A 15,075-nucleotide genomic window follows, 5' to 3' on the forward strand; every position below is an offset into this window, starting at 1 on the left:
TCAAGTGGAGTGCACTCAGATTGCTAGTTCAGTTTTACAAAGAGTAATTGGGTACTGGTCAGGAATAAAGGTGGTGTACCATTCATTTGTCATTCTTTGCAGTAATATGTAATATCCCTATGCTTATCTCTAATAGTAAAAGACTTAAAATTGATCTCTTAGATAATTAGAAAAGTTTACCATAGTTATTTGCCATAACTAGAAAAGTTACGGCAAATCTAAACTCAACTAGATGTTGCTAGAGCAATGTTGATGGAAGAATATTTGAGGGAATTTCCTGTTTATTGTAATAGCTTTTTCCACGCATTCAGAAATTAAGTTTATCGTCCATTGTAAAAACCTTTGGTGGGAGCAAAATATAACTAAGATTTGTGTGATGAGAAAAGGCAAGAGCTCACACTGGAAATGTACCCTTGTGGGTAGGCGTGCTACATTTCCAGTAGGTGAGGACAGATTTGGCCCTGGAATTTTTTTGGACCTATGCTGGTATCTCTGTATGAGCTCTCATAACCCATGCCAATCACCTAAATGCTGCCTGTCCTGTACCACCATCTCTCTGTATGAAATGCAGATGCAATACAGAATATTTAAATGTGTTTTTACCTTCTTGTTACTCTCTAACTCTGATTGTCATAGCTTTACTCATGCAGCAAGACTCCTTGTATGAAGGAGTAAGGATGAGGTTCCCCAAGGTTTTTGCAGTCTGTATCTTGACAAAGAAGCTGTTTATGGAAAGGATATATATAAATATATAGGATACATATAAATGCCGAGAGGAAGTGCCCTCAGACTAAATGGTGTATTGCTCCTAAGTAAATGTGCTTTGCAGATCAATAAAATATACTAAATCTAAGCCACTTTTGTTGAATTTTTGTGAAGGAAATCCTCCCGCATATGGGGAGGAGTGATATGGGGAGGAAAAAGAAAGGATGCAACAGTTTAAATAGAAATAGAACATCTGAAGCAGAAGTTGGGTTTTTTTCTAAGCATGAGCCAGTGCACTCACCATTGCAACATGAGGAAACATAAAGTTGGCATGTGTACAGATAAATAAAAGACGAAGGGTTTCTAGGATTTAACAAAGCTTGTTGGTTTTACTCTTTTGCTTTTAAAATCTTTCAGACTTGGTATAAGAAAGTGCTCACTGCTTGCCCATACAGAAAATACATGGACTAGAGACTATGTAGAAAATATTCTTAAAAATTTTCTCATTAATAATGTTAAAGACAGAAAAATGAAATTTAAAGTATTCACTTACAGAGGTGATATTGAATGCAAAATCTGAATTGGAAACTAAGCATGCATGGTATCAATTAAAACACACCCACATACAATATAATGTATGTTTCTAATCAATAATGACTTTAAATTTTATTTTAAAAGCATAAAAAGCATGGGATTTTGCTGTTTAGAAGATTGAAAGCTGCCTTGATGTATATCCTCTGATGACTTTCCTCCCACTGAGCGATCTTGTTCCTTTTCACAGTTTTGACTGTAAAGGTTGGATTTGAAAAATACTCTAGTATATTTTATGTTTTTTTAACAAAAATTGTGGGATTTTTAATGTAAACTTCAGAAGGAAGAAGTAGCCATGTGATCTGAAATTAGATTCAGAGATTAGATTCAAGACCATTTTAAACTTTCAGTGAAATGAAAGCTTCACTCGGTAACTTTTTGGAGGGAATTGTTAAACTGTTTTTATTTGTAACTCAGCTTTAACTTGTCTGACCTGTGTGCTTGGAGGATGCAAATCATGGTTGCAATAAAAACAAATGATTGTTATTTGTCGCTGTTCAGACTGAGTGCCATATATGTGCTGAGTGCCATGGTTTTCTAGATTTATTAAAATACTCAAACATTGCTATTGTACTGGTTTTAACACAAGCTTAACTGAGCTTGTCTGAAGAGAATGGTTCCATTTATTTTTAAAAACCAACTAAAAAAAAACTAAAAAAAGAAAAAGGCTATTCTTTTGATTCTACTTAATATTAAATAGATATGCTGTGGATTATCAGATTTTTAAAATCAATCTTGAAATATAGCACATGCCCAGTTATCATGAAGCTTCTAGATGAGAAAGATTTCCAACCATTTGCATGTTAGATAATGCAATTTTTGGGTAAATATATGCTATTTTCCTTAGAATCTGAGTCCTTTAAGATGTTTCCAGTTTAATATCTTTCCCAACCTTTTTCAAGCAAAGTAAATGTCATACTTTCAATATATGGCTATACAAATATGTGCCCTGAATCCAAGAACTCCTTCTCTCACTGTGTGCTCTCTGCTGTATAACTTTATCCGTATAAGTAAATAATTATGATGTTTGCATTCTAAGCATTCCTCTGTTCTCATTAGGAATCTTTTTTTGTCTCTCACCTGCTCCCATCTGTGGTTTATGATACCATCTCATTGTAGTATGCTTATATTAAAGCCAGTGTGCTGGAACAGAATTCACCGAGTCAAATCTGCAGCACCTCTTACAGAGCCCCATTGACTTTTGTCAGACTTGCAAGGGCAAACTCATGTCCTGATCTGACTGAAAAGTTCAACTGCAATAGGAAAAACTTGGATCATAAAATAAAACCAGAGCTTGAGAGAAGAGGCTGTTGTAGGGAATTTTATTTCCTCCACTGGATTGGAGCTAGGAAGAAATGGGGTGTCAAGTCTATCCCTGAAAACAGAGGTATGCCCAGTAGGGAAGCTCAGGAAGATAATGGATGCAACTTCAGCTGAATAGGATCCTGGGCAGCTTATGGAAAGAGAAGTTCTCCCCTGGAGGTGATAAAGAACACCTGCATTAACATTCTACGCTGAATCACCATCTGTAGAAGTCTGATTTTTACTGACTGTATAGGGAGCCTAGGGAGACCTGCCAACTCACTTAGCTATCAAAGTGAAGTACCCAACGTCAGCTGAATTGAAATTTTGGGATGTCTTTCTCTCTTAGTGCTGGTTCTCACAAACAAAACTCTGGACAAATGGAGCCGCTGGTCATTGCAGACATCCATGTGAAACAATAAAAAAATGCAATCCACTTTTACTCTTCTGTTCATTTTCCATCACTGAGGATTGCAGTGTTCCTGCTGTGCCTCTTCTCCCTCAAGCAACTGTGCTAGACATCCCATGCCTGGCCTCTCCCCAGGGTTTGTCCTCTGGTCTGGGCCATCTGCCTCAGCCTTACCTGTTTCTGTGAGAGCGTTTTCATCCTCAGTATCTAGCTGTTGAGGAACCTGGATTCCTGTGAGCCACTCACCAGGTGGATGTTTTAGTTGCTCTGCAGGATAATTTTGCAGATCTTCCTGTAATCAAAGGATGCAGTTTAACTCTTAATTGCAGCAAGAGACTTCCTTACTTTTTATGTTGTAGCTATGGAGGTATCCCGTAAGTGTTCCAAGCATTTCTAAGTAATTAAACGGCATTACCATTACTCTGTGGATGAAACAGTTGTTTCATAAGTACTTGCTATGGAACTGTGAGAGGGCAAGTTGGCTGAAGAAAAGTTAAACCTTCCAGTAGAAGAGATTTCTTAAGGCCCCATTCAACCTGGCCTTGATTGCTTCCAGGAATGGAGCATCCACAACTTCTCTGGGCAACCTGTTCCAGTGTCTCACCACCCTCACAGTAAAGAATTTCTTTATATATCTAATATCTAATCTAAAACTACTGTCTTTCAGTTTAAACCCATTTCTCCTTGTCTTATCACTACATGCCCTTTTAAAAAGTTCCTTTCCCTCCTTTTCATAAGCCCTCTCTTAGTACTGGTAGGCTGCCAAAAGGTCTTCCCAGAGCATCTCCAGGCTGAACAATCTCAACTATCTCAACCTGTTCTTATAGGAGAGGTAGTTCATCCCTTTGTTCATATTTTTGGCCCTCCTCTGGACTTGCTTAAATAGGTAGAAAGTTGGACAGAGAAACAAGAGGAATGTGAAGACAAACTGAATGTGTCCCAGTTAATGGCTGAGCTACTGGGAGTTCATTCAGGTGGGACCAGCAGAGTGTCTGCTTGCAGTCTCCCTGTTCCCTTTCCAAGGGTGGCAAGGAGTACATGCCCAGGAAGGAAAACCACAGTGAGCATGGGGTGATGTTTCCTTCAGTTTTCAGAAATTTGAAGCTGAGGAACTCAGCTGGTGTCCAAGTGTATAACAGCTATCAGTATGTGTTTCTTCTAGTAGTCTGCCCAGTCATTTTTGACTGCATGTTCGTATTTGTCCAGAAGCACAGGCACAGTGTCCCAGGATCATGACTCTGACATACTGTCATACTGTCAGTTTCAAGCTGAAATTGGTGGCTGTTCTTGATGCTGCACCCCACACTGGGGTGGCTGTACCTGAGAAAGCCTAGAGGGACCAAGTGGGCATTGACTGATGGCTGTACAGGGTTGTCCCTGTCTTTACAGCTGGAACTGGGACCTGGTTGCTCCACACCTCTTAGGTGAATGCTACAGGGTCACTCAAGTGCTCTGTTAACTCCCTCAAGGATAATAAAAGAGTAGCATTTTCCCCTTCCTTCCCCCCAGAATACAAAGTTCATACCCCAAAGGTCAGGATATTTTTCCATGATTTTACCTCCTCTAGATTAAATGCTGTTTGCTAGAGGAGGGAAATTAAATATTTGTGAGTCACTAAGTTTGCCTTTTTTTTTTTTTTTTTTTTTTAATGCCTAGACCTCATTTTGTGGGTGGTATTTAGGCTGCTAAATAATTTTCCTTTATATTATATTACCTTGAAAGTCTTGCAGACTCTAGTAAGCACCTGCAGTTTTAAGGCATCTGAGTTTAAGAAAAGGTCATCAGGAAACTCAGATGTGTTCTCAGAAAAAAAAAAAAAAAAGCCTCTGACCTAGATTCAGCCTACTTGCTTTGACACTGAGGTTTGTTCTTTTCATAAAGCCAAAATAGGTTTTCAGCTGCAGAACTATTTTGCTTCCTGCTGTTACTGCCTAATAAAATAATGCACAGCTTTTTGTAGGACGTAGTACTTGATGAAGGATTGTGATTTACCAAAAATGCAGAATAGCCTCTTGAGGGCTTAGATATTTAGTAAGGTAATTTCCTGAAGAACTGTAAACTAACCAGATGCAGCCTAGAGTCTCAAAGGCATCAGGTTAGGAAATTTATTGAAAAACTGACAAGAAAAGTACCAGCTAAGTGAAAAAAAATGCTTAAAACCAGCAATGATCCTCTGCCTTAAAAAATACATTACTTAAATAAAAAATGGTAAAAATTATATCCTTAGACTAAGCAAAATGATACTTGAATTAGCCTATGTGGTATCAAGCACCACTATGCTAGAGAAAAAAACCTGGTTTTTAAAGCACTACATTCAGTAACTCACAAATCCCAATCCCACCCTTACGGTGATTCTCTGTGTCAAAGTAGCATTGGTTCACCTTGATTCATTTTTAAGCAGATTAAAACATATGCAGACTCCTTGTGAGTAGATTATATTAGACCATTTTAATCTACTGTAATCCACTATTTTTATTTTTTTTCCCCTAAGGACACATTCTTAAAAATATTTACAAAGGAACTATATTTAACTAGAGTATGCCTGTATATAGAACAAGGAGGAAAGTGTGTCTTGGAAAATGTTTGAATGTTTTGAAATATTCTTAGTGAGAAAGCATTGGGATACTATTATTCTGTGCATCTCTATGTACTTTTCAAATTATGTATCAAGTTTGCCTAGATATTTCCTAATGATAGCGTTTTCTGCCATTTGTGAGGTTTGTTATTTCCTGCCTTTTTTTAATGTAGCTTCAAAATCAGTTTGATTCAAAGAGAATGGTGGCAGAACTCAGAAAGCTCAGTGTCCACTTCCGAAACAACATAATTTTCCATTTGTCATTTTATTTAGGATTGGATGCTTCACATAATTTGCTGTCTAGTCTGAGTTGTTCACATAGTAGAGAGGTTGAGTTCCTTCTGCCAAGTTCCCTTTCCTAAATTGGTTGCAAATATTGTCTGTGATGGTGTAGATCCTTCCTAACAGTTTTGAGTAAAGCCGTACACTATGGAGTCACAAGTCAGGTTTATGTCACTTCACTCCTTCAACTGTTTCCCAGAACTGCTCTATATTAAGCCCACACTATCATCTGCCTATTCTTGACTATCTGATAGCTACTCTTAAAAATTCAAAGCTTTTCTTGGTGATTGCATTGTAAAAGCATTTCATAAATGGTTTGATTCAATACTTGAGGCTTGTTAAGTAAACTGTTTTACATTATATTCAGCTCCGTTCACCAAATGAAAAGAGCAGAACAAAGAGATACATTGTCTTTAATACACACTGAGTTTTTTCCTCTCCTGAACAGAGCTATTTCATGAACAAAGTTGCTCATCAAAAATGCTATCTTGCAGGATTTATGTATTCTTTTATTGGATATGCCATTGTATTGGTGTTTTTTTTCTTTTTTTCCTGTAAGAAAGTGTTTCTTTTTAGGATGCATTGTTTGCCCAGAAGAAACCTGTAGATACATTTGTAATCACTTACTGTAACCACACAATACTTACTGTGATTAGAACATATTTTCCCATTTACAGGCAATGTATAACTGTTCCAGTCAGTCCCTTGTAAACAATGGCACTTAAGTTAATTTTGGGCTAAAAAATCAGAGTGGTTTGAACATTATCAAAATTTGAGTGCATTATCAGAAAGGAAAACAAAAGCCAACTGCCTTGATCAGATTTTTAATTCATTTGATACATTTCAATAAGGAGCTTTGTTCACTACAGAATGTCATGGTAACATCTGCAGTTTCTGTGGTAACATTTGTAAAAACTATTTTAAAAAATATATTATGTAATAATGAAGTTAATTTCAAATCAGGGGAGAAGGAATGCTCTCCGGAAGCAGCAATTTATGCTAAAGATGATCTGTTTGAAAACAGAGTATAAAAAAGAAGTCACCAGTGGTTGGCAAAGTCTAGAGCTCCCTGACACCCCTCTTGTAGAAGCAACTCACATCCTGCAAGAGTTCTTTACGGAACTGAAACATAAATCCTTTAAAAATGCCTGTCTGTTTCCCTGCACTCTGATTTTGCTTTTCCAGAAGGTAGGGAAGAGATGAAGTAACAGGTACAATTTGGAAGAATTATTTCCCCAGTATTCATCCCTTAGTTGGTCACTGACTGATTGACGAGGGGGCAGTACTGATAGATTAAATATATTGATTAAATATGACCACATCTGTTTTTTCTCCTGGGAGTCAGTTGCTTCCACAACCTGCTTCCATGCAACTGGATTTCTTACTTACCAAGGCAAAGGGGCCTCAGGTAAACATGTGCTAACTCTCAGGCTAGTGGCTGGTTCAGGAGCTGTTCTGGAGGGTATTAATTGACTTGAGCCAAACCCACCGTTTTCTGAAAAAGTGTTTTGTATAGACAGTCAAATTCCGTAATAGGGGAATGTTTTCTAGCACTGTTAAATTTTCATGTTGGAAAAATATAGTTTTTACTTTTAATATTTTTACTCTAAACTTCATAAAAGCTTTCTAACATCTTTGTAAGCTAAAATTCCCTTAAAATTCTTATTAAAATAATCCTTTGCCATGGAATGTTATTTCTTCAGTCTTTTGGGTTCCATTAAGGGAGCACAATGACCAGATAAAAGGATGAGTCATTAGTGAGCTGATTCACAGGCAAAAGAGCAGAAAAAGTATTTTTCACGTAAGACTTAATTTATTATTTTGTAACTTTATATTTACAGTGGTAAAAACTCACTACTGTATCTCTTAACTATGCACAGATACAAGGAATGAAGAGCAGTACTGAGCAGCCTATAGGGAAGCCTCCCCTACAAGATTGTGAGCATATCTTATCCTTTTGAATGCAATGGGCCTATTTGTTTGAACAGTAACTCAAATACATGTGAAAAAACAGGCTTTATGCATAAACCAAATATCTGTCCTTCTGCTGTTTATGAATTGTCACACTTATTATAACTACAATGAAAATTATTCATCCTTACATCCTTTCTAGGTGATCACAAGTAGATACGCTGGCTACTTGCTCTTAATGGGGAGTGTATTCGCAGATTAATGTTTGATTTTTTCTGCATCAGGAAAAATATTCAAAATAAAAGGAAAGATCTGCCATGCCACAGTGTTTTTGTTTGATGGCTAGTGCCAAAGACATAGCACCAAAAAATGAACAAGCTGTAATGACAGCAAAATCATGTAACTACTCTGAACAGAGTAAATATATAATATTTAGTCATTGCTCCTCCAGTCACACTTTTCCTGTGGAATGCAATGCCAAACAATTTCTAATTTTTTTCCTGCTAGTACTGCTCTGGAAAGTATATGCTGAGTCACTTATACCATCTGTTATCTGTGCACGTATCAGCAGAGAGAAATGTTCAGAAGTTTCTGAAGACATCTGCTTATTTCACTGAGCTTACCAATTCAGGGTTTTTCTGTTTTAAATCGTATGTACTTGCACACTTCCTAAAATAGACTCTTCTTCCTTGCACTTCTTAAGAATTTTAGAACACCGGGATTTTTAGTCTTCCAAGTCTGATCCCACCATGCCTTTGTTTACTAGTTTTACAAAGCAAGATATTCACAATAGTAATAGCTGTGATAAGAACTAGAGGTTTTACATGGTAGTTTTGCATTTCCGTGAGCTTTGAAACAGTAAATAGTGGACACCATTCCCCTTGGCCTACTTGGTTATTCATTGGAAATTCAAACAACTTCTTTAAAAGCTGAAATGCTGAGATGATATTTTGCTCCAATTTCCTGTCTGAGATTTTAACTAATGTGTAATTCTAAGTTTCTGTATGATACCAGAGGCAGAAAATTATGCAGCTTCCTGATGGAAAAGTATGCAAACCATAAATCTGTATCAAAATATATACATATGGATTACTGAGGAAATGACAGATTCAATACAGAGGCCCAGTTGTATTGCTGTATTATGTGCACATAACTAGGTGACACAGGGAAGGAAACACATTTTTGCTAGCTATGTCAAACATACCAGGTAAAAATTTCACTAACATGCATGTATAGCCTTTTCTTAGCATGCCTTTTGATTAGTTAAATTGTAAGTAACTCTTCAGTGTAAGAAGTCTTCTAGAACCAGTTGATAATAATAACTTGCAAATAAGTATATAGCCATAACTCATGGCTATATAAGACATTAATACAGTTTAATTGAATTCCTGATGGGAAAGACTAATTTTTACAGTAAATTTGACCAGCAGTAGCTTGTGTCCTCCAGATTTTAGGCAGGTGTTTCCTCAGGGACACTATTGTGTTACAGCCTCTGCCACCATGCAGGCAAGGATGCTTTGTGCTTTCTTCAACCTCTTCAACCCTAACTTTACATTCATTTTGTGCAATGGCTTCCCATGACAATGCTAAAACCAGAGGGCTTACTTATGGACTGTCTAGCTGCCTCCATTGTCATAAATAAATTTAAAGTGTTCACTTTTGATGGGCATTGGGACTAGTTGTTTAGGAGCTGCCTACTCTGTCTGTAGTATAAATCTTGTTTGGGTTTCAGCACAGGACAAGCCAGCATGCCAGCTGCCTAGGAGGAAGGGTTCTTCCCCTACACCAGCTCCAAAATACAACTGCTCTTGCTTGGGAGAGTGCTGTGGGGCCAGTGTTAGACATGGGGGATTTTTAAAAGTGAAACTGTGTGAACCAACTTCTAGAGCTTGGGAATGCTTTCTGATACTTTTTAATTTACTAGGATAGGGACTATCTATCTATGTCCGGTTAAGATCTTCCTTTCCTTTCAAAAGGACCTAAAGACAATGGTGAGCGTGAAAGACTGAGGTGTGAGTCATAAGGCAAGTTCTTTCAGGGAGGGAGGCTACTTCCCCACTTCTACTACAGTTTTGAAAGGGAGACTAAGGATGAGTTCAAAATCCTTGTAGAAACCATCTCTCTTAATTATTAAGCCAATCTTTACTCCATGATTGTAAAGCATGCCCTTGCAAACTGACAGAATCATTTCTGTGACACCTGCAGTAATTGTAATGTGAAAGAAAAAAGGGATGGAGGCAAAAAATGAGGAAACCATTACTGTCTGTGCAGTAGTCTCCTTGGTATGAGATTTCTAAATCAATCTATATCTCAATGCAAGGATATGGCTGAGGGAAGCTAAGCTGTGCCTCCAGGAATGACTACAATATGGGAGTGGAATTGATTTGTCTTATGACAACAAAATTACCTGATGAAAACCTCCATAGATTACAGTAAAATAGAAACCCTTTCTTAATCGCCTCAGAAAAATAATTTGCCTTTTATTGTTGTCCCTTAGAAGGTGCTGTGATTTATTTCTTTTGAGGTGAAAAGCTAATATTACAAAAAGATATTTGTAGCAGTCTTAGGTGAAATTATGGGACAAACCATAACATCCTTTGGTGAAGGAAAAGGTTTTGACACAGATTTTTAAGAACCAGAAGTGCCCTGGAAGTAATGTATTCTTCAGGATAACTGTGAAGTTAATGTATATAGTTACAGCACTAATTGTAAATTATCAGTGACCATTTCTGTCAGAAATGTGAGGATTTCCTAATGTCATCAAGCTAGATTATGTAATCAATCCTTGGATAAACAGCTTTGGTATTTCTCAAAATTACAGTCTTTAATAGTTTTTTCAAATGAATGTAATTTAATTTAAAACTTTTTAAACTGATTACTGCTAATCTTGAAACAGTGATTAACTCATAGTCAACTAAGAAATTAAAGGCCCCTTTTTATTAATTGGTAGGCCATTTTTTCAGCTTGTAGAGGGTTTGTTGTTGTTGGGGTTTTTTAATCTATACATTAAAACCAGAATATTATCATTTGGGGAAACAGTTAATGTGTATTTATATAGATATTAATATTTAAGATTGTATTAAAGACACCTGTATAAAACCAGGATTTTCTATGTCATAGAATGGACTTCTATTAACTCTTTTATTAACATCTCTGAATGTGTTATGTAAAAATTTCATGATGCAGGTGCAAAACTACTTATTTTAAAAAAATATCACTGTAGGCCAGTAGCAGAGAAATGGTCACACCTTGCTTTTGAACAGCAAAGAGCAGCATGTTGGAACAAGGTTGTGGAAAATTCCCACCCCTCACAATGAAACAAAGTTAGTGTTACTACTGCCAAACCCTTAGGTTATACAACATTATTAGGAAAATAATAAAGAATTATTATTTAATTTAGTAACGTTGGTTGTAACATACATGATGTATAGGATTTGACATTAGAATCAATGTTCTTTTTAAGTGGTTTATATATGGAATCAATCACTGAACAACACAAGTAACTACTGAAATCTGTACCGTCCACAATGGTATTTGTTGACCAGTATTTAAAAAAAAAATCCACATACAAACTAAAAAGATGAATTTTTGCACCTGGTTTTACAAGAACCCCTCGTTATTAAAGAAACGAAACAAAAATGCATTGACAAGTATTTTCAACAACAAAATCCTCAGACAGTCCAAGCTGAATTCAGATGCTTTGTCAGTCCTTACTTTTTTTTTCTCTTTGTCCTAAAGCCTTTCTACCTGTCTGAGGACCAGCTGCTCAGGTCCATCCATTCACGAATGTCTGAAATGTGCCTAGCCTGTAGCATGGTCTGTAAAAAGCTGATGCTGTTTGTATAAAAAAATGGCCATCTGAGATGGCTGTGACCTCCACTCTGGATTCAGGTGCAGTTGTGACTGTCTGAGGTGTTGGATCACACTTTGGCGCATATATATATATGTATATATGGGCAGATATGTAGTTAAATGTATGTTTGTTTATTTTGTTGTACATTTTTAGTTATTTCTCTTCTGTCTTTACAGCTCTCTTATTTCCACTTATTCCCTTCTGGTACTACTTCTTTAGTAGTAGTTACTTTATTTTTCACTCACCCTGTTACCTTGTTAGTAGAAAACATTCTTTGTACTTTGTTTCTTATTGCTGCTCCTCACTTCCATTTTCTTATTCTTTCTTAAAACAATGGTATTTTACTTAAAACTGTGATTCACAGACTTGAAAAGTATCTCAGTCAAGAAATAAAATCCATTAGTGTTTAGATTAACTCAGAGACTTTGGTGTAAAAATAAAATTTTATAGAAAGTATTTTAATTGCGATTTGTCACACTATGGATTTGATAAAAAATATTCATAGGCAGGATCATGATTAACTTTTATTTTTGTTTAATTATTATAATAGTTATGCTAATAAATCTAGGAGCAGGATCCGCTTTACAGAGCCCTACAAGAACTGAAGGTTTGATCTTACAGCCTCATGGATACTGTGGCTTTAATAACACTACTTGTAGCCTTGAAAAACCCTAGGTATATTTCATCTAGCATGCAGTTTATTGCTTTTTCCAATATAATCTACATGAAGCACAACTGCTAAATAATTTGATATGGGTCTCTAAGAATTTCCTCATTAATTATTTCTACAGAAGGAGTTTGAGTCTAACTGGAAGGAAAGATCTTCAAAATAACTGGTGCCTTAACTTTTTAAAGTTGCTTTCCTGAGAAATAGGGAATTTTCATTAGAATATCTGCAGTGACCCCAACAGCAAGGAGCTTCTGTGCTCAGACTGGGTAGTTGAATCCTGAAACTGAGGTTTTTCAGGGAAGCTTCTTCACTTCTTTCATTTTTTGAGTATTTTTTAAAGGACCAAAACAATAGGAAACTTACTTCCTTATTAGTTACTGAAACCTCCCTGCCTTCCAGCTATCTAAGATATTTTTCCTTTTTTCTTTTTGTTCTTTTTTAAGTGTAGACACTCAAAACCTATTCCTTAGCTATTTTTATGATGCAAAATTCTAACTTGTGAAAAATCAACAAACAGCTCACAAATCTGAAAAGATGTGACTTACAACATGAAACAAGTGTTAAATACAGAGAAACCATTAATTTGTAAATTATTATGTTAGTGAAAAAGTAGTAACTATGTCATCTGCAATACAACAGTTGGCAGCTTATTTTCTGTTGCCAGTTATTTAGGCTAATAGGGGGTATAGAAAAAGCATTTTAATAGGTGTAAAACATAAGGATAGTTAGTAATGTTGGCATTTAGATGGCAAGAGAGCAAGCTTGCAGCTCTTTGAGAAATTAGGGCATTTGAGCAAAGCTTGTATTGGTAAAACAGAGACACAAATATTGGTATGTCACACGTAAATTCTATATGTAAGTGCTACTGCTGGTTTGGAGATTTATGTTAACAAGTTTATTATTTTTGGTCCTGTGTAGTAGACACTATACTGTATAACAGACTAATCTTTCTCCTGTCATCCCAGTTCTTCCTTCTTCTTTATTTTATTTGTTCTCCGTTCTTTTTGTGGTAAATACTGTGTTTTCTTACGTGCGCTGCATGCCTGTAAGGACTGTTTGTCTCCCTGTTCTTGTTTCATTCTTTTTGGCTTGGAAAATAGAAAAATCGGACAGGGATTACCAGGGCTTTTTGGAATGTGTTGAGGTGCCTGCTTTTTGCTGGGAACAGCCCCTTTGACGTCTTTATGTAAAGCTAAAGGGAGGATGCTGCCAAAATCTTTGCAATTTTAAAAGCTTGTGAGCAAGAAGTCATGCCCTTCTGATCTATCAGAGAGACTGGGAAGAGGTAGCTGCACATCAGAAGTGCAGGACCTAGGCACTGCCTTTTTTTTTGAGCTGACTTTTACAGATTATGACTGTGAACATAGGTTTGCTATGATGGAAAATAAACACACTTCTTTTCAATTGAGATTATCCCAGTATGAACACAATATTACAAAAAGACAAATCAGGATAAGCAGACATGACAACAAATAATAACTTCTTTTTCTGTCCTTGAAAAGTGAAAGGAAGCTAGTAAGGTAAATATGGTCGTGTGTTAAAATTGACAATTCCAAAAGGAAGGAAATAGGGCCATGGGAGTATGTTCACGCACATTAAAACAAAATACCACCTTATTGTGCTTGATAAGTCTGAGTACTCAGCTTTTTATAATCCATCTGATGGGCTGTAAAATAAAGCTGACCTTTAGTCTCCTTGCAATTAGGCTAGCACCCACATTTAAGAATACAATAATGTATTAAAAATAGTCAATCTTATTTCATCTCAGTGCGACAAAATCTCTGATACTTTATCTAACAGTTAATTTAGAAGGAATATCTGTTCTCAAGCATAGAGGATAGATTACCAGCCTACACTTTCAGAGTCAGCAATCTATGATCCCACTAAACAGGTACAAATGTAATTTTCTCTCCAGCTGCTCGCAGGCTCAGTCACTTGTCTCTTTTCTTGCAGAACGATTCCTGGGGAAAGCAGTACTCCTATGCACTCTTCAAAGCCATGAGCCATATGCTCTGCATTGGTTACGGAGCCCGCGCCCCCGTCAGCATGTCCGACCTCTGGATAACGATGCTGAGTATGATTGTGGGGGCTACTTGTTATGCCATGTTTGTTGGTCATGCCACTGCCCTCATTCAGTCTCTGGATTCCTCGCGACGACAATATCAAGAAAAGGTAACTCGTTGTCTCATAACTTCATAAGTTCTGAAATGGATTAATGGCATGTTTTAACTGTGAAAAGGTGGTATGACTTTACATGAAATAATCTAGTACAGTGTGAATCCTGTGGCCAATGTCCTTGAACACAAAGGTGTTCAGAACACTCCATGAGTTCAGTATATTTCTGCAGGAACCTACTTTGCTTAGAGAGCCACCGGTTCTTGATGTTCGACTTCCTTTAAACTCATCTGTGAAAACTCTATCCCTTGCTTCAGACTCGCTTTGTATCCCTTTACTACATTGTGTAGGTACTTGGCCTAGGTAGCTTGAACAAGGGCCTTGATCTTGGTAGCTGGGGCATGTCTGTACAATTTACTTTGGAGTGCTGTTCAGGGAGCACCCTTGAACATGTCAAAAGAATGGCCTTTAAATGAGGACAGGACCATATCAATTAGTTTATAACTTCCCCAGAGGAGTGCCCAGAAGAGGTCTTCATTTGCTTAGTAACAGTATTGTGTACATGTGAATCCATGGCCTGTAGGGTCCTTGCCAAGGTCAAAAAGAATTGTGGTCAAAGGTAGAAAAGTAGAGAAAGGTTAGTGGAAGAGAGTTCTTTATGA

General features: G+C 36.8%; 1 protein-coding gene across 1 annotated transcript in view; it reads left to right on the forward strand.

Moving 5' to 3' along the window:
- HCN1 (hyperpolarization activated cyclic nucleotide gated potassium channel 1) overlaps window positions 1-15,075 on the forward strand; it is a gene marked incomplete at both ends in the record, with an annotated part of 201,203 nt that overhangs the window by 120,438 nt on the left and 65,690 nt on the right. The window contains one exon of the mRNA XM_082302246.1: window positions 14,252-14,470. Coding sequence (XP_082158372.1) covers window positions 14,252-14,470 — 219 coding nt within the window. The remainder of the gene's footprint in view (window positions 1-14,251; window positions 14,471-15,075) is intronic.

Source organism: Coloeus monedula (genome assembly GCF_965178545.1).
Source record: "Coloeus monedula genome assembly, chromosome: Z".
In the NCBI taxonomy this organism is placed as follows: Eukaryota; Metazoa; Chordata; class Aves; order Passeriformes; family Corvidae; genus Coloeus; species Coloeus monedula.